Source organism: Hyaena hyaena, unplaced genomic scaffold (assembly GCF_003009895.1).
Source record: "Hyaena hyaena isolate Hyena2069 unplaced genomic scaffold, ASM300989v1 scaffold_308, whole genome shotgun sequence".
NCBI lineage: Eukaryota > Metazoa > Chordata > Mammalia > Carnivora > Hyaenidae > Hyaena > Hyaena hyaena.
This window is the reverse complement of record NW_024080942.1, coordinates 1,628,881-1,647,189: the sequence shown is the minus strand read 5'-3', so window position 1 is coordinate 1,647,189 and position 18,309 is coordinate 1,628,881. Positions and strand designations below refer to the sequence as shown.

The 18,309-nt window shown below is 59.0% G+C and overlaps 2 protein-coding genes across 9 annotated transcripts in view; both read right to left on the bottom strand.

Moving 5' to 3' along the window:
• Positions 1-12,443: 12,443 nt before the first annotated feature.
• Positions 12,444-14,176, bottom strand: AURKAIP1 (aurora kinase A interacting protein 1). Of its 4 annotated transcripts, none has more exons than XM_039248386.1 (4): positions 14,055-14,176; positions 13,482-13,571; positions 12,738-13,183; positions 12,444-12,640 (listed from the first exon to the last, which is right to left on the bottom strand). In XM_039248386.1, exons 2-4 carry the CDS (start codon positions 13,531-13,533, stop codon positions 12,539-12,541), a joined length of 600 nt encoding a protein of 199 aa, XP_039104317.1. In that variant the 5' UTR covers positions 13,534-13,571; positions 14,055-14,176; the 3' UTR covers positions 12,444-12,538. The 4 variants fall into 4 exon arrangements, with proteins under 4 accessions (XP_039104317.1, XP_039104316.1, XP_039104315.1 ...); XM_039248385.1 differs by having other exon boundaries at positions 14,059-14,176; XM_039248384.1 differs by having other exon boundaries at positions 13,976-14,065.
• A 1,421-nt stretch (positions 14,177-15,597) lies between these two features.
• CCNL2 (cyclin L2) overlaps positions 15,598-18,309 on the bottom strand; it is a 9,714-nt gene continuing 7,002 nt past the window's right edge. For 3 of the 5 annotated variants that reach the window (XM_039248341.1, XM_039248343.1, XM_039248345.1), the window contains 3 exons: positions 17,004-17,115; positions 16,818-16,910; positions 15,598-16,652 (listed from right to left, as the gene is read on the bottom strand). In XM_039248341.1, coding sequence (XP_039104272.1) covers positions 16,298-16,652; positions 16,818-16,910; positions 17,004-17,115 — 560 coding nt within the window. In that variant the 3' untranslated portion in view covers positions 15,598-16,297. The remainder of the gene's footprint in view (positions 16,653-16,817; positions 16,911-17,003; positions 17,116-18,309) is intronic. The other 2 variants (XM_039248342.1, XM_039248344.1) reach the window with 1 other exon arrangement.

The window sequence follows — 18,309 nt, the reverse complement described above, 5'->3', positions numbered from 1 at the left end:
AGTCTGAGGGGGGCGCCCCTGCGGGGAAGCTGACCCCCGTCACCACTGGCCAAGAAGGGACAGAGGCAGTGGAGGGCTGGAACCCCCTTTCCCTGCCCCTTTCTGCTTGAAGCCACCACAACCAGAGTCAGCAGCGCAGGGCCGCTGCTCCCGCCCTGGCTCTTGGCAGGAAATAGCCACAGATGAGAGCGGAGACCCCGCAGGCCACCTTGCCCCTCCTCCAGCGGAGGCCCAAGGCCTTCTGCTCGCTCCTTCCCGAGGCCTGAGGCCTGTGGGTTGCTCATTTCCCGGTGTCGCCTGGCACCGCCGTTTTCCCTCGGGAAGGGAACCGACCAGGACAAAACAAAACCACTGACATCACCTTGGTCCCACCCTGAACGCTGGCCAATCCCCCGGCCAGACCAGAGGCCCGGACCCACCTCCCCTCTCCTCGGAGGCGTGGCTGGGCGAGGCCGGGGTCAGCCCCCCGCCCGACTGAGACTCAGCTTCTGGCTCCTCTTCCCGGGGACTTGGACATTCCAGGCAGCCAGGCGCACTGGGAGGAGAAACCACAGGCACTCAGAAACGCCACCAGCCACAACCAGACACAGAGCCACGTGCTCACACCCACGGATAATGTCACACACTCACGCACCAAGTATTTGCTGAGCGCCTACTGTGTGCCAGGGCACTGCGAGCTGCTGGAGCCGGACGGACAGCCGGCGGGCCTGCTCACTGGCAAATAAGATCATTTTCATCTCTGGGAGAAGTGCTGTCCGGAGACGAAAACCGGGCAGGGTGTTGCTCCTCGGGACTCACCAGGACAGCCTCTGAGGGAGGGACATCCCTGCCGGCAAACGTCTGTGCGGCCGGAAGGCCTCGCCCGGGGAAGCCACCTCCCAGGTGAGAGAGCAGAGCCTTGCGCACAGGGAGGTCTGTAGGGGCTGCATGAGCCACACGGGGGTTTGCAGGGTCCAGGTGAGGAGGGTGTGGTCTGGTGATGCAGGAATTCGAGACGGCTCAGCGCTGGTAGGGTTGACGTGAATGCACATGACTGCGCTGGCCTGCAAGGACCAGGCGGCGTGCAGAGCGGTGAGGTGCCCCCCCCCCGCCCCTGCCATGCCCTCCCCTTCAGTGTGGGCAGGAGCGGTGACACGGCCCGAAGAGCCTTTTGCACCCACGTGACAACGTGCCGGGACGTCACTGTCTGACGGTCTCCGTCACGGCTGGCCGTTGTGTGAAAGGGCCCTTGGAGGGGATCTCAGGAGCTGCCCCCAGCCAACCGGCCGAGAAGAAAATGGACCTCAGTCCTGCAACCGCAGGGAAGGGGATGCTGCCGGCCCCCCTGCCACGTGGGTGCGGACCCCGAGGGCCCAGAAGGCTCGTATCCGGGCGTCAGGCCCCGGGGAGCCATGTGATCGCCAGTGTGTGGCGTGAAGTGGCCAGCCTGTGGCAGCGCGTGGGAGGGCGATGGAAGGCCCAGGCCTGGTCTCCCAGAACAGAGCAGGGCAGGGCTCACACCAGCCAAAGGCACAACTTTCACAAGGAAAAGGGGCCAGTTTCCAGTTTGGGGACCGGCTGCCGGCAGCAGAGCCGGTGTGGGCAGACCCCAGGCCGCTCAGGAACCGTGTCGATGTGTCAGCAACACGAGGCTGGCTCCGCGGGTCACTCCCCACAAGCTCCCCCAATGCCACGGACAGTCTCTGCCAGCTCTGACCAGTTCTGGGGAGGGGCCGCTTGCCCGCGCGCGGGTCCCTCTCCCGGAGGCGCCACGGTTTGCCATGGTGTCGTGTCTCCCAGCACGAGGCGGCAAACCCGCACAACCTGGGCGTGTCCCTCAGGAGGGCTGCTGACCGGGAGGGACAGACCGTGAGCCGCCCTCTCGTGAGGACCACAGGCCAGATGAGAGATCGTCCAGACATGAGACTGTGATTCAAAAACACAAAGTCCGGAGATATAGAAACCTTGTTTCAGGGACCAGCCGATGCTTTCATCCCGAGAGAATGTCAAGCAACCAGGACCGCAGATTTTTCCGGTCGTGGTCAGCCCCCCATCAGTGGCTTCCCGCCGCGGCATCGTTAATGGGGTGCTCTCCTCACTGGCCCGCTCTGTCTGTGGCGGCGCTGCCAGTCGGCCGATGATGCGAAGAAGCCCGTTTGGTCTGCAGCTGGTGAGCCAGAGCCCCGCCCCCGGCTCCAGGGCCGCGTGCGTAAACGCGCAGGAATCACTTCCGGGCTGGCCTGACAGGCCGTGAGTGCTGAAGTCAGGAGCCAAGAACCGATGATTTGGTTCCAGTGGACTCCGCCTGCGGTGCCTGCGACTGTGCGGGTGACCTCCGCCCGCGAGATGCCCACGTCCCGGGTGTCCCGGGAAGGGGTGCCCTCCCCTGGCACACGGCCGTCCGCCTCCCTCTGCAGTGCCCCGCCCCCACGGGCTCTGCAGCCTGGGGGCTCCCAGCACTTCACGTGCCCGGCACCCCCACCTGCCCCTGAAGTCGAGGCCGCCGCTTACTCTCCCCGTCGTGGGGATCTAGAACCAAGCTGAATGTGCTCCTGGGCCGTCTGCCTTGAGCTCCGGCGGAGATCAGCCTGAGAGCGAAAGGGAGGCCCCAAAGCAGCCGAGTCTGGATGAGAGTCATGCTCTTCCTCATCCAGGGAGGAAGCAGCTGGTGTGGAGGGGCCCGGAGCCCTGACGTGGGCCCCAGGGACAGCGGGGCAGGTGCCCCCCGCTATGGTCATATGACAGCTTGCCCAAGGAGGCTGTTCCCTACAGCGTCGCCGGCCAAGAGTACCTGAAACAGCCTCTCACATACAGGCCCTCTAGATCTTTCTTGCAGAAGAGTCCACTTCTGACTTGCGGTTTGTGGCAGGTAAGTATGAGGAAGCCCCAAAGGCCCGCAGCCGGCCAGCTGGACAGCACAGCCAAAGGTCAGAGAGCAGACCTGTCTTCAGCTGTAACGTACTTTCCAAGGGTTTGGTCAACAATCGCTCTGAGATGAAGACCGTGTGATGAGCTTGGGGGACACTACAAACTGCCGGGGGGTTTTCTGTTCGCGTCCAGGGTCCCGATTGTCGCTGACTGGCGAGGGCACCGAACGGAAGCAAAGCCGGTCTGTGGGCGTTACTATGCCGGTCCTACCCATGGACATGAACGTGCACCGTTGCTCAAACGTAGCAATAATGACGGCATTGCTTTTATGTATTAGCAGCCTAGGAAGGTGGAGCAATTTTTATTTGACTTCCCCACAGTACAGCAATTTTTATTTGACTTGCTTACACCACAGCGACGATAAACCGCCTACTTACCTGTACTATCCCTCCCTTTATACACTCAGAGGGTGGCCTTTGCTGCCACAGCTGCGGGAGCCCAGGAGGCGGGTGACGCGGAGGGCATGCTGCCAGCTTTGCGGTTTCTGACTTTCGGGAAGGCAGCGCCAGGCGCAGGAGGGGCCACGTAGGAACGCGGTCGCCTCGGCTGTGGTTTTAACCAGGGCGACAATATCGCCGGCAAGCGCAAGGGTAAGCGATTGCCAGGAGCGTTGTCCCTCTTAGATGTGAAGACGGTTTGGTAAGACACACTCGAGCCACGGTGGGGATCGGCCCGAGACCGAGGAGGGGCCCCAGGGAGGCTGAGCTGGAGTCAGAGACGTTTTTTCCTGATCCAGAGAGGTGGCAAGCATTTTCCTTTCTCTTCATTACGTACACATTTTCTCAACTTAACAACGTTCCTCTACCTTTGTGTGTTTGCGTGTCCAGAAACGTTTATATTTTAGATAAGGTGTTTAAACTGTCAGCTTCAGGTTACCTGTACTCAGCTGTATGTATCACACGGCTTGTATATCACATTAGCTTTACCATCCAAACAAGACCACGTGAAACAAGAAAAGTGTTTTATATCGTGGTCACCACTTCTGTAGTCTCGATCTTTGGGAATTTCGATGTATAGCCAGATATTTCTTGTAGCCTTTGATGCATAACAAACCACCTTAAAACTACAACGCAGGGGTGAGCAGGGGTGAGCAGGGGGCACGGGGCATTTCTTAGAGCGAGAGAGCCTCCCTGTACATTACTGTGATGGTACGTAAGCGACACTGTGTGTTTATTGAGACCCAAGGAACCACACAGTTCTCAGTGAACCTCAAGACAGGCACATTTTGGGGCACCTGGGTGGCTCAGTCGGTTAAGCATCCAACTTCGGCTCAGGTCATGACCTCGCAGTTCATGGGTTTGAGCCCCGCGTCAGGCTCTGTGCTGACAGCTCAGAGCCTGGAGCCTGCTTTGGATTCTGTCTCCCTCTCTCTCTGCCCCTCCTCCACTCTCTCTCTCTCTCAGATAAATAAATGTTAAAAAATTAAGAAAAATGACAGGCACATTTTTAAAAACTCATTTAGGAAGTTGGGAGAATCAGAAAGTGACAAAAACAAGCAAAGGACATTACGAGTGAGATGAGCTCATTGGAGGGGGTGGGGGAGCGCTGGCCTAAGTAACTGTGGCGACAGTCTGCGAGCCTGTAGGGCCAGAGGAAAGGAAGCGCACCCCCGCTCTCGCGCTGCCCCCCCACCCCCGCTCTCGCGCTGCCCCCCCCCCACCGTGGTCATCAATTCCCAGGCAAAGGGAGGCGCACACCAGGATCAAACGGTGAGGCAAGCGGGTGGCCGCCGGGTTCTCAGTGCTTGGGGGTTAAGGAAGGAGAGGTGGCTGGAATGATCCGTGTGGTCACGGATTCCTGCTGGAGACACCAGTGCTCATGTCCAGTGCGGTGTGAACGCACGTGCATACGTTAGGCACAGACCTGTGTCTGTCTACACCCGAGTCAGTACACACACCCGAGTTTTCTAGCTCTGTCATCCGTGAGGCCCCAGAACGGAACAAGTGCAGCCAGAAAGGGAAGCTGTGCTGGACTGTGGTCCAGACAGAAGGACGACGCCCACCCGTCCGTGCTCATTAAATAAAGGCAGGAGAATTCCAGGTCGCTCATGCAGGTAAAGCAGAAATGTAGCTGGCAGCGTCCCAGCCCTTACCGCACAGCGTGGGGTGTCCGTGACCTTCTACTGCCCACGATTCTGCGGGTCAGGAGTCCAGGCAGGGCAGCTGGTCTGTGCCTCGTGCGGCGCTGGACGCGATGCTGCGACTCAGGCCGGAGGGTCCAGACGGCTTCGCTCTGGCGCCTGGGGCCTCAGGGTGGCCCTCAGCTGGGGCCGCTCTCCACGAGCCCTCCCTCTCTGCCCACGTGGCCCCTTCTCTCCGCACGACTTCTTGGTGCTCAGCAGTCCAGTCCAGGCTTCCCCCCGCCGAGGCCCAGGCTCTGCAGGGTGCCACGCCCGCAGGTCCGGGCAGGTCCCAGCCCTCAGGGGGAGGGAGGGAGACCCCAGCCTTCAGCAGGAGGAGCAGCACGGCCCCGTTGCCTGGCAGCGTGTGCACAGGGAGATGGCCGTGACGTCTTCAAGGATAGTGCGCCACAGGACGTGAGAGATAAGCGGCACAGTGAAACGCAAATAATTCAGAGCACTGGGGTTGGCAAGAAGACATCTTTCATGACAGAGATCAGTTATTTTAAGACAATGTGTACATTTACATGATCTCAAATAATTTTTTTTTCCAAATGTTACATATTTATTTTGAGAAAGAGACCACGAGCAAGGGGATGGGCAGAGAGAGAGGAAGAGAGAATCCCAAGTGGGCTCTGCACTGTCAGAGTGGGGCTCAAACCCACGAACCGTGAGATCATGACCTGAGCAGAAATCAGAAGTCATGCGTCACTGACTGAGCCACCCAGGTGCTCCAGACCTTAAATACTTTTTTGGGAAAATAACTTACCTGACCCATAAAACCAGATCAGGAAATTTAGGAAAGTTTAAGTGAGCTTTGCATCATCGATAAATAGCCCAATTCTTCCCAGAGCTACAGTATTATCTTATGTGCACATAGTTGTTTTATTTATTTTTAAATTTATTTCTGAGACAGAGAGAGAGAGAGCACGAATGGGGGAGGGGCAGAGAGAGAGGGAGACACAGAATCTGAAGCAGCTCCAGGCTCTGAGCTGTCAGCACAGACAGAGCCCGACGGGGGGCTCGAACCCACGAACCGCGAGATCATGACCTGAGTGGAAGTCGGATGCTCAATCGACAGAGCCCTCCAGGGGCCCCCGCATAGTTGTTTTAAATCAAAATTATAAAACCACTCTAATTTGTCCAAAGATTCATCTTGATTAAAAATACTACTTGAGGGGCGCCTGGGTGGCTTAGTCGGTTAAGCGTCCGACTTTCGCTTAGGTCATGATCTTGTGGTTCATGGGTTCGAGCCCCGCGTCGGGCTCTGTGCTGACTGCCAGCTCAGAGCCTGGAGCCTGTTTCAGTCTTTGACTCCCTCTCTCTCTGACCCTCCCCTGCTCACGCTGTCTCTCTCTGTCCTAGAAATAAATAAAAATATTGAAAAAAAAAAAATACTACTTGAAATTTTTCGAATGCATATTGTTAAATTCCACATTTTCCAGCCTGACATTTAAACACCACTGGAGTAATGGTTACATGAAGTCTCCTTGGCATTATTTGCACCCTGTATGAATTTACATCTCTTTGCTTCTTATCCAACAATCAACCATTATCCCCCGCTTTTTTTTTTTTCTTTTGAGCTATAGATTCTGCAAGAAAATGTCTTTTCTTAAATGGTGAACATTCCTAAGGCATTAGAAGACCAATTTCTTTTTTTCTTTGGAATTGTCACATTCTCCATTAAAAAAAGTTTTTTTTTAAATGTTTTATTTCTTTTTGAGGGAGGGAGAGAGAGACAGAGCGTGAGCAGGGGAAGGGCAGAGAGAGGGAGACACAGAACCCAAAGCAGCAACGGGCTCTGAGCTGTCAGCACAGAGCCCGACGCGGGGCTCCAACTTGTGAACCGTGAGATCACGACCTGAGCAGAAGTCGAACATTAGCCGGCTGAGCCACCCAGGTGCCCCCAGGACATACTTATAATGAAAATTATGGGGGGGGGGCGGCGCCTGGGTGGCCCAGTTGGCTAAGCATCGGACTCCTGATGTCAGCTCAGGTCATGAACATGCCCTTGAGGGTTTGTGAGCTTGAGCCCTGCCTCTGGCTCTGCGCTGATAGCGCCCCTCTCTGCCCCTCCTTCACTCGCTTGCTCCCTCTCAAAATAAACTGTAAAAAATCTAAAAGCCACCAATTTAAAGTTATGACAATAAATACCAGAAGAATCGTCTACGAGAGCGACAGTTGCCTCTGGGGCAGGTGGCGTGGTGGTTTTCACAAGCACCGTTGAACTACACAGCTACGTAGGCACATTCAAACACAGCTTCCCTAAAAATATTTTAAAACTAAATTTTAGGGTCAGACAGACTTGCAGCTGAGTCATGGATGGCTTCTTCACCATCTGTACAAGTTGACCTCTGTACTTGGGTCCTCACTTAAAAAAACGGGCGAATCACAGATTTGCTGTGAAAAGAAGTCATTCCTGTCAAGAGCCAACACAGCAGCCGTGGTGCGGGGACCCACTCACGTGCCATCCTTACTACTAATGCTTATGTACTTTTACCTTTTTTCAGTGTTTTGTTTCTGAGAAAGAGAGAGTGTGCACACATGAGCAGTCGGGGGAGGGGAAGAGAAGAGGAGACAGAATTCAAAGCAGACTCCACACTGTCAGTGCAAAGCCATTCACGGGGCTCAAACCCATGAACCATGAGAACGTGACTTGAGCCAAAGTCAGATGCTCAACCGACTGAGCCACCCAGGTGCCCCACTACTAATTTTTAAAAAAACCTAATCCTTGCTCTATGATCTCCCCCCTCCACAGAGGGATGAAACCATGAGAAGAGAGGGAACAGCGTCCCGAAGGGAGCCTGGGGGGGGCGCCAGAGGGGGGCGCCAGGTGAATGATTCCTTAATGACTTGGCCCAAACTGAGACTTTGAATAAATAGAAAAACACATGCAAAAACAAAACAGGAAAAGAAACGGCGGCACGAGAAGCGGAAGGTGCCCTAGCTGAGCCGAGCAGCGGGAGTGCTGGGAGCTGGGTCGGTATCGGGAAGCCAGGTGAGGCAGTGGGTTCTGCGTGGTCCTCAGCCGCGTGGCACAGCTTCACCGGCAGCCACCTTCCTGGGCGGTGGGTGTGGCGTGGCCTCGACAGAGAGAGCAGAGCAGCAGGACACAGTTCATTCTCCACGGGAGGGAGGGGCCAGGCACCAGGAGAAACGTAGGCTCCGGGCTTCTGTCGGGCTGGGCCTTTCAAGGGGTTTTGCCCGGTTGTACCCTTGGTGGGTGTGGGGAGGGGGCCGACTCTGGGCCAGGGTGGAGCCAGAGGTGTCCTGGGCTGTGTCCGGGACAAGGGCTGTGGTCTGGCTAGAGAGGAATATGTGTTGTAGGGGCACCTGGGCGGCTTAGTCGGTCGATCGGGACTCTTGATTTCAGTTCAGGTCACGCGTGATCCCAGCGTCATGGGACCGAGCCCCACCTTGGGCTCCGTGCTGAGCATGGATCCTGCTTAAGATTCTCCCTCTCCCTCTCTGCCCCTCTCCCCAGCTCTCTCTCTCTCTCAAATAAAATAAAAATTTTAAAAAGAATGTTTTGTAACTGGGGTCTGTTTTCTGAGAATGAGGAGTGTCATGACCTAGAAAAACAAAGAAGGCCAAGTGCAGACACCTGTCAGCTTTGTGAGCTTGGCTGGGCAGGAGGCTTTGAATGAACTCTTTCAGCTAGAAAGCTAAAAAATAAAACTCCAACTGTAAACACAAAATAACAAAACCAAGACGACCAAAGTGAATGGACTCCTCTTGCAGAGGGAGGGGCCCAGAGCCCATCCCACCCAGCCCCCCTGTCTGGGTGCAGACGACCCAGGGACTACCCGACCCCTCACAGCTGGGACAGGCGGTGGGCAGGCGACCCCTGTCCGGAGAGGGTCTTGCTGGCCTCGGGGGCCCCTCCAGCCACAGCAGCCCTGGGAGCAAGGATGCAGGGCACGGACTGCCGGGCCCAGGGCACTCACCCGATGTCCGCTCGTAGGTGACCTGTGTTCCCAAATTTGCTGAGCCGAGGCACCCTCTACAAGACGCATGCACTATTCATGCCACCTGGGGACCCTACTTGGCCCTGGTCCTGACCACGTTCTGGAGGTTCTCAAGGAGCTGGCACAGGCTTGCGCCCGCCCGAGGCCTCCCTCACCTCAGCCTTGGCCCCAGGGAGCCCCGGCAGCCCTGTGGCTTGCCTCCCACACCCCCAGAGCCACTCCCCTGTCCTGTGGGTCATCTGGGGGCTGTGCTCAGGGCTTGCCTCCCCTGCACACCTGGGAGTGATCCTCAACACACACGGGCACACGTAGCACCCCCAAGCCTCCAGATGCTGCTCAGACTCCACCCCCGGAAGTGGCCAAGTCTCAGCCTCCCTGGGCTCCAGGCCCCGCTCTGGCCACACTCAGCCCCTGTGCCCCAGTGCCCTAGGGCAGTCTCCTCATCCAAATGGCCCTGTGAGGCTGAGGCCAGCCATGGACAGGACTTGATGAGGGCATGGGCTGGCCTCTGGGCGCCTAGCTGGGTGATGGGGGTTGTCACCCTCTGGCCCTCACCCTGAGGCTAACCCAGGTCTGGACTCCTTGGCCTCCATCCTAGAGGCCAGCAAGAGCTTTTCCCAAAACTCGGCCCCAGAGAGGAATGTTCCCTCCTACCTGCCCACCCAGGTTCCAGTGACCTTCCTCGGCAAGCTCGGCTGACGGTGGCCACGCAGGGAGCAGGCCTCGCTCTCCAGCCTCAGTCGCCCTCGCCAGCCTGCATGCTCCTTGGACACCGGGGAGTGCAGCCGTTCAGAGCTCAGGGGCCCCGCACACACGCACGCTGTCTCCCGTGCACCTGCCACGGGCAGGCCACAACCAGCCCCTCCCAGGGCCCCGCGTCCGGCCCCCGCATCCTCCCCGGGAGCCTCGGCCTGTCTGGTTCCATTCTTGGCCCACCGTGCAGGCAGGAGCACCCAGGCCAGAAGACACTGGCTGTGCCCCAGACGCGGAGCAGCAGAGCGAAAGGCACAGGGGCCGAGCTCAGAGCCGCTTCCACACTGGGCCCAGGAGGCAGGGTCCCAGCAGGTGCCTGAGAGCGTCCCCAGCTGCTCCGGCCCTGGCTGGGGCCTCTCCTGGCCAGAGCCCAAGCCCCGGGAAAAGTGAGGGGCAGGAGGGGCACGCTGGCACACCCCTCTGCCTCAGCCCTCGGGCTGGCAGGAAGAGGGGGCTGCCCATCCCACAGGCTGGGGGCAGGGCGGAGGCCCCACAGGGGAGAGGAGGGGCAGCCTCTTACAGTCCGGGAGGAACTGCAGAGATAAAAATAAAAACACCAAAATTGCCTCCTGAGGTCGTGGTTGAGGCCCAAGTACGTCCAAGCCACGGGCAGGAGGGGCTGTGCACATGTGCAGCCCAGGCGGTGGCAGGGGAGGAGGGAGCGGGGACTGGGCAGGCTCGGGGGGGGCCCAACAGCATCAGTGAGACCCGGAGCGGAGGTCTCAACCGGAGTCCCACTGATGTTTGAGGCAATTCATTCTGCAGCGGGGGCTGTCCGGTGCGCTCATTTGCCAGCATTCCCGGCCCCCGCCCACTGTCAGTGCCCCCCACACCCCAGAGAGACAGCGAGGGGCGGGCGGCCAGGTGCCCTACCTCCAGCGGACCCCCCAGCCGGCACCCACCGAAGAGAGGTCGGTGCGCGCGCCCAGGGTGCCAGGACCTGGGTCCATGGCTTCCCGCACAGGCCGACCAGTCACCACCCTCACTGGAACCTGCCCAGCCCAGCTCCCGACAGAGGCTTTGTCTCCAGATGACAGACCGACTTAGCATCCCACTGCCCGTCTCACCGGCCAGAAGGCAGCGGGGCAGCTACCGCAGCTGGGCGCCCAGGAGACCTGTGAGCGCAGCAGCTGCTCAGCAGCCATGGCCACGGGCTCCACTGGCAGGCAGAGGCCCTGCTTGGAGGCTGGGCGGAGCGGAGGCCAGACTTGGTACTAACAGGGCATGGTGCCCTCCCACCCCAGAAGGCTCCACCACTGGGTCCTGGCACCACTGACCGCCACCCCCCCTCCAACATGGGGAAACCAAGACCCAAGAAGGCTGCATGTGATCCCAGCTGGGAGCCTTTCAGGGACCCCCACCCCCACTCCCGGGCCCTCTCAGGTGACTGGGCCGGGAGCGTGCTCTGGCTGTCCTGGTCCTCAGCCCCAACCCCTGGGGGCTGCCAGGAGCCCAAGTGCGGAAGCAGGCCTGTACCCTCAGTGGTGTAAGTTCCCCTCCAAATCACGGCCAGCTTCGCCCTCATTATCCACCACACACAGCAGTTCCGTGAGCCGTCTCCCCTGATGGACAGGGACCCAGACGGGCCCAGCTGTCAGAAGCCTGCTTACCTGGCTGGCCGGCTGGCCGGCACGCACAGGGCAGGGGCCCGCCTGGCTCGCTGAAACAATGGGGGGTGAGAAACACAATGTGGTCCGTTCCATTCCGGAGAAACTGCCGGGTAACCCACGCTCAAGCCCTCCCCGAGATCTGCGTAATTTGCTGAGAACTCGAGCCCGGCCCCAGACACGTCTCTATAACAAGGCGAGAAGTCCCTACAGCCCTGGTGAGTAGTGGTGTTGCCGTCCGTGGGGTGGTGGGGTGGATGGAGGACACCAGCCACCAGGGAGCAGGGCGGATGCGGAGAACCAGCCTCACCCGCATCCGTGGCACTCCACCAGGCTCCCCTGCCTGCAGCCCAGCCCTGGCCAAGCCTGGATGCAGGGGTCCACGGGCCGCTCCAGGTCCCCCGCCCTCCACCATCAGGGATCATGGGACCCTCTGCACCTGGGAGGAACCTGCAATCACTGGGGGCCACTGGCTCACGCTAAGGCTCCAGGGTTTCCACAGTTCCACGAACAGCACCCTGTCCTCCGTGAGACCCAACCCTGGACCTGTGAGAGCACATGCCTCCAACCATCCTGTCCGGATCAGCCCCCACTCAGGGTCCCATGAGGTTGCAGAGGCCAAGGAGCCCAAAGAGACCAAGGGTCCCCAGCCCTAGCTGAGCAGGACAGCTCCGAGAGCCACTTGAGGCCCAGGCCTATGGGACCGGCAGGGCACCACGCGCCATCTCTGGGGACACGGCCTGTCCCTTTCCCCCAGTCTTCCCAGTGAGGCCCTTCCTGTCCCATCTTACAACCTAATCACACTCATCTCAGTCTGGATACTCCCCCCACCACACTACCCCCTGGTACTCGGTCCATCAGCGTGTCCACTAAGAGTCTGCCTCCCCCAGTGGAACAGGGGGCTGGGCTGTTGACCGCTGTTCCGGCAACAGACATTCACCAACAGAGAGGCTGTCACTCCTGCAGCCTTGGCACCAAGACAAAGGTCCTTGTGGGGAAGGAAACACCAATCTGCACCCTGGGGCCCCTGGGGCCCCTAGAAAACCAGAGGCTGGCACCAGCATCAGTCCTGAGACAGGTCACACAAGGCAGGAGAGGACCCAGGGCAGCGGGGTACAGCTGCGCTCTGCGGACATTTATTACAAGGGATCACCAGCAGTAACGGGGGGGGAGGGGTGCTAGCCTCATTTGCCCTTCAGGTAGATCTTGGGAGTCTGCCAGCCTGCAGGGGCTTCCTTCAAGCCTGCCTTCAGCCAGATGCGCCTCAGGTCTCTCTCGAACTTGATCTGCGAAGGCACAGGGAGGGACCACGGACTGGTTTGTGGCACAGCCACGCATTCTCAGCCACCTTGCCCAGCCCTCAGCTGTGAGGCCCACACTTACCTGCTTCCGTTTCAGGCGTCCTTCCCGGACCTTCCGCCGCAGGAACCGAGTCCTTTTGACCAGTTTGCGGTACTTGTGATGATTCATCTTCCGCCGGCGAATCTTCAGTACATTTTTGCACTGCATCCGGGGTGCATCCCAGATTCCCTCTATCTCCTGCTCAGCCCGTTCCCCCACTTGGTTAGGTGGACACTCATAGCGTTGGGCTGGAGCCACGGTCCCTGGGCCCCCAGCGGCTAGTCTGGGCAGGAGGTAGTGGGCGGTCAGCCAGCTCTCCAGGGGACTGATGGACATCTTCCTGGGGACCAGCATCTCCTCCAGCTGCAGCTGGAGCCCCCTGCCAGGGGTGGAGGCCGCTCCACTTGGGCCTGCTGGCCGCGTGCTGTAGCAGGGCCGACAGGCACACCTGCCTAGCACCCCTGAGACAGGCCCGGGCCGAATGCAACCTGCAGGAAACAGGATGGCACAGTTACCACTCAAGCAGCCACGCTGGACCCGAGCACAGCCAACCCGGCCTCACGCACCGGGGAGCAGAACCGTCACCACTGACCAGGCTGACTCATACCCCGGGTCTGTGGAACTCCTGCTCACGTTCTCAGGCCAGACTTCCCTGGTTACTCGGATGTTTACAGGGGAGTCTGCGTGGCGAGGCTCTGCAGGCTGGGGCGGTCGGGACTACGCAGCCCCACGCTCCTCATCCAGCTGTGCATCTGCCCACCTGCCTTGCCTCACGGGGCCTCTTACCTGCCCGAGGAACAGCCCTGAGCAGCCGAGAAGTCAGGCGCACCAGGAACATGGTCTGTGGACAGCGGCGGCCTCAGGTGCTCAGGGTGGCTGGAATACAGGTGGGCGCGCGTGGAGGTCACGCGGGAGTGGCCGGGAGGCGCCTGCAGGGGCCAGGACTCCTGCCACCCGTCACTACCCTCGCCCACGGTGAGGATGCCACTTCAAACAGGGCTCGCTCCCCCAAACAGCCAGCCTGGGGCACAAACCCCACTGCGCAGCTGCGCGACTCCGAGCAGTCGCCGACCCTCTCCGAGCCTCGGCTTCACCCCAGGGACCCACCACGGGGGCGGAGCCGACGCTCGGAGGCACGGAAGCCACGGGTCCAAGGCCCCGAGGCGGCGGTCCCCGTCCGGCCCCAGCCTCACCCGACCGCGCCACGCACCCCCCCCACAGCCCCCCGGCGAGGGCTCGCGCCAAGCCTCCCCGGGCCTAACCCGGGTGACTCAACTGACCACTCTGCCGCCTAGTTTTGGCACTTCCGGTCCGTCCCTGAACCGGCCCCGAGCCCCGCGTGCGGCCGCCTGGCGGTACCTGCTCCCTGCGCCCCCTGGCGCCGCCACGGCGTCCCGCTCCGCGTCGGCTCAGGTCCCGCCGGGTCGCGAAGGCAGCGGTTTCCGGCCAGAGGAGCGGCATGCCCCGCCCACAGCCCGCAGGCTCTACCTGCGGCGAGAAAACTACATTTCCCACAATCCCAAGGGACGCCCTGTGTGCCTGTTTGGCCCGACCTCGCTTTACTTCCGGATGAGCCGGTGGCCCGGCGTCCGAGGCGGGCGGAAGTGGCGTTGGCCCGGCGACGGAAATAAGAGTTCTTGGGCCGACGGAAGTGACCGGGCTGCTGCGCCCCCTGGGGTTGTAAGCGAAGCGCCCAGGCTCCTCCTCCGCGGCCTGGGGCGTGGCCTCGCAGGAGTCGGGGGCGCGGAGCCGGGTGCTGGACCCCAGGCCGGCGGCCTCCTCTGCCCGCTGGATCTGAGAAGGCGGCCGCGCCTCTTCTGCTTAAGGGGATACGTATTTTTTCCCTTTTGAAAGCAAATTTCCCTGCTGTGCCTGTGGGAAGAATTAGAAACTTTAGTTCTTGCCAAAAACCAAAAGCGGCCTCCGTGGAGCACTGGGCTCGGCCGCGCCCGTGTTGCTCCTCAGGGCAGGGGGCTACCGGGGCCCGTTCTCGCTGAGGTTGGCAAGGATGGACAGGGTCCCCACAGTGAACCTTCAGGGGGCCAGGTAGGAGAGGCGCGCGGGGAGCGGGGGTTCTCGGGAGTCCCTGGCTCTGCTCCGAGCTTTGCTTCCATCAGGTCTCGGCGGGAAGTGGCCAGGCCTGGTCCTCCCCAGGCCCCGACCTGGCGAAGCACTGAGTGCAGGAAAGGCCGGCGGATGGCAGCAACAGGCCCAGCTCCAGGACGGGCGTCAGAAGGTGTCGCTCGGGTCAGAAGGTGACAATGCCTCGCGAGCGTGCCTCCCTCCAGGTGCACGGCCTCAGGCATTGACGATTTGGTCATCAGGGTGAGCCACCCAGGCCCTGTGCCCACCCTGCCACCTTGACAGCTCCTGGACTTTCCTGACTTGCAGGCTCCTTTCTCCCGGGCCAAAGACCCCAGGAAGGCCGCGTCCAGTTGCCTCCCACCCACCCGGAGGCACTGGTTTGGGAGGACGCCGGGCCTAGGTCAGCCCCCAATCCTTAGAGCTCTGACAGGACTGGGAAACGGCCCCAAGACCCTCCCTGCTCACCAAACCCCTCTTCTGCAGGACACCCTCCAGGGCTAATGCTCCGGGTGCCTTCCTGGTTGCCACCAGCCTAACACACCCACGCTGACCCTCCAGAGCAGGGGGACATCAGAAGCATTTTGTCCTTTGCCAGCCTTCTCTTCTCAGCCCCCAAGGAAGCGGCCTTTGTCAGAACACAGACGGCTCAGGCTCGTGACCCGCCTTCCGGGGAGCAGCAGCCGCACCGCAGCGCAACACGAAATGCGCACTTCAGTGAGATCAGAGCCCGCAGCGCAGGCAGCGCAGACGCAGCACTAGGGCGGTGCTGCGGGCTGTGCATGGGGACAAGCAAGCAGAACAACAAAACCACACATTCTTTAACGTCCCAAATGTCCTGAGTAGAGAGAATTGTTTATTTAACCACATAAAATGCATATATAGGAAACTTCTCTATTTAGGAGCTGGTGGCCTGCACTCAGCATCGCACAGATAAAAATATACGACTTTCAACACAGATCTAAATACCTTCACATTTTAAAAATCCAAATTCTCTACACAAGTTTTAAGCTGACAGGATTCAAGTTCTGAGTTTTCATATATAGCTTTAACTTGTTTTAAACACATGTTTATTTACAAGGTGGATAGAGAATAAGGGGCTGTTAAGGCCATTTTCTCATTGTGAAACACTGCAAAATATGTACACAAGTACAACCTAATATAGGCAAAGATTCTAAAAGTCATTTTCTTGGTTTAACGTAATTCAGTATCGGTCCAGGAGTGGAGACACAGCCTGTCGTTAGCACCAAGCCACACCACCAGGACGCACGCGTCTGCTTCCGCACGCAGCTGCCGTGGGGCTGCTGCTGAGGTGGGCCCTGTGCTGGCACACGTGTATGCAGTGCCCAGGCCGGCCCACAGGGCACCTCGCCGGCCTCTCGATTCCATCTCCAAACTCCTCACAAGGTCCAGAGTCAACAGCCACTCAACAGACTCCAAAAAGAGTCGCACCATGGGGCCAGTCAGGCCGAGGCGTGCACACCAAGGGTCAAAGGGCAGCGCTCTGGGCGCCCCGTGCCTCACCTCCGATGCCTGCTGTGCCCGGGGTGGTCCCGCTCATAACGATGGCCTGTTCGCTCGTAAGACCGAGAACGCTCCCTTCGCTGATCTCTATAGTAATGACTTTTTTTCTTGTATTTCCCAGAATTATCTGCCCGCTCCCGTGAGCGGCTTCGAGAGCGAGAGGAGCTCCGGCTCCGGGACTTGTGCGGCTTCTGGGTGGGGTACTTGCAGTCCTTGGACTTTCGGTAGCTTCTCACCTTGGAGCCTTTGTAGGGAGCACCTCTGTGTGCCTGTCTCGGTGGGGAGTCACTCCTGCTCCGTGAGCGGCTCTGCGACTTGGACCCGCCAGACGTGGAGCCACTGTCACTTTTTCTGTGAGGAAGGACACTGCCACTAAGCAGGTGACCACTCGCCCCAACCACCTCAGGACCAGGAGTGACTTTCCGCTGAGGAGCCGCCACATCCCCACCAGCCACCCTGGGAAAAGCACCCCCCTTGCCACGTGCAGGTCCCCGGTGGGCCCCAAGCAGCACACACCTCCTCTTAGGAGAAGCAGATCGTGACGGGGACCTCGAGTAGCTCTGCTCACGACTCCCACTCCGACTTCGGCTCCCTCGCCCCTTTGGCAAGCTGAGAGCACGGAGAGAGCAGTTTCAGAGCTAAAGTCCTTCCAGCCAACCCCGACGGAACCCCGACGGCCTGCTGGGGCACTTGGTTACTCACCCATTCACCGGGCTGTCAGCCTTGGCTTTCTTCATGCCCTCCGTTTTCCTCTTGGCATTCTTCACAGAGAGCGGGGAAGGCTTGTTTCCTTTACCTTCTTTGGGAGATTCTGCTAGAATCAAATACAATCTTCTGATCAGAGGGGCACCTGGGTGGCTCAGTTGGTTAAGCGTCTGACTTCAGCTCAGGTCACAATCTTGTGCTTCATGAGTTCAAGCCCGGCTCTGTGCTGACAGCTCAGAGCCTGGAGCCTGCTTCAGATTCTGCGTCTCCCTCTCTGCCCCGCCCCCGCTCACACTCTGTCGCTTCAAAATACACATTAAAAAAAATTTAAAGGGCACCTGGGTGGCTCAGTCAGTAAGTGTCCGACTTTGGCTCAGGTCATGATCTCAGTTTGTGGGTTCTAGTCCCACACCAGCCTCTGTGCTGACAGCTCGGAGCTGCTTCAGATCCTCCATCCTTTTCTTACTGCCCCTTCCCCACTCGTGTGTCTCCCTGGATCTCTCTCTCTCTCAAAAAATAAACAAACTTTAAGAAGTTTCTTATCAGAAAACTGTTCTAACAAGAAGCACACTAGCAGAACAAGACACCACCACTTCTGTTGGACTTGTGGGGACTCCCCGTTCCCGGCGTGGGACTCAGAACCTAACCATGCACCTGAAAGACACAGAATCGCCATCGGTCTCACCTGACTTCCCTCAGGACTGGGGGCGCAGAGCACGCTCAGCTCTAGGCCTCGACAACAGAGCCTGCTGCTCCAGATTTACACAGTTTTCATCAAGAGACCAGCTAATTAGATGCGCCGGGTAGACCAAGGCATTTTGAAAAACCTGTCCATGTCCCTTGCTGATAAAAATAGAAGGAAGAATGGCACCTGGCTGGCTTAGTTGGTGGAACACGTAGCTCTTGATCTTTGGGTTTGAAGTTCAAGCTTCAGAGGTTGGGTGTAGAGGTTACTTAAAAATAAAATCCTAGATGGGGCGCCTGGGTGGCTTAGTCAGTTAAGCGTCCGACTTTCGCTTAGGTCACGATCTCGCGGTTCGTGGGTTCAAGCCCCGCGTCGGGCTCTGTGCTGACTGCCAGCTCCGAGCCTGGAGCCTATTTTCAGAGTCTGTGACTCCCTCTCTCTCTGACCCTCCCCTGCTCACGCTGTCTCTCTCACTCTCTCTCCTAGAAATAAAATTAAAACATTTAAAAAAATAAAATAAAATAAAATCCTAGAGGCACCTGGGTGCCTCAGTGGGTTAAGCATCTGCCTCTTTTTTTTTTTTTTTTTTTTTAATATTTTTATTTATTTCTAGGAGAG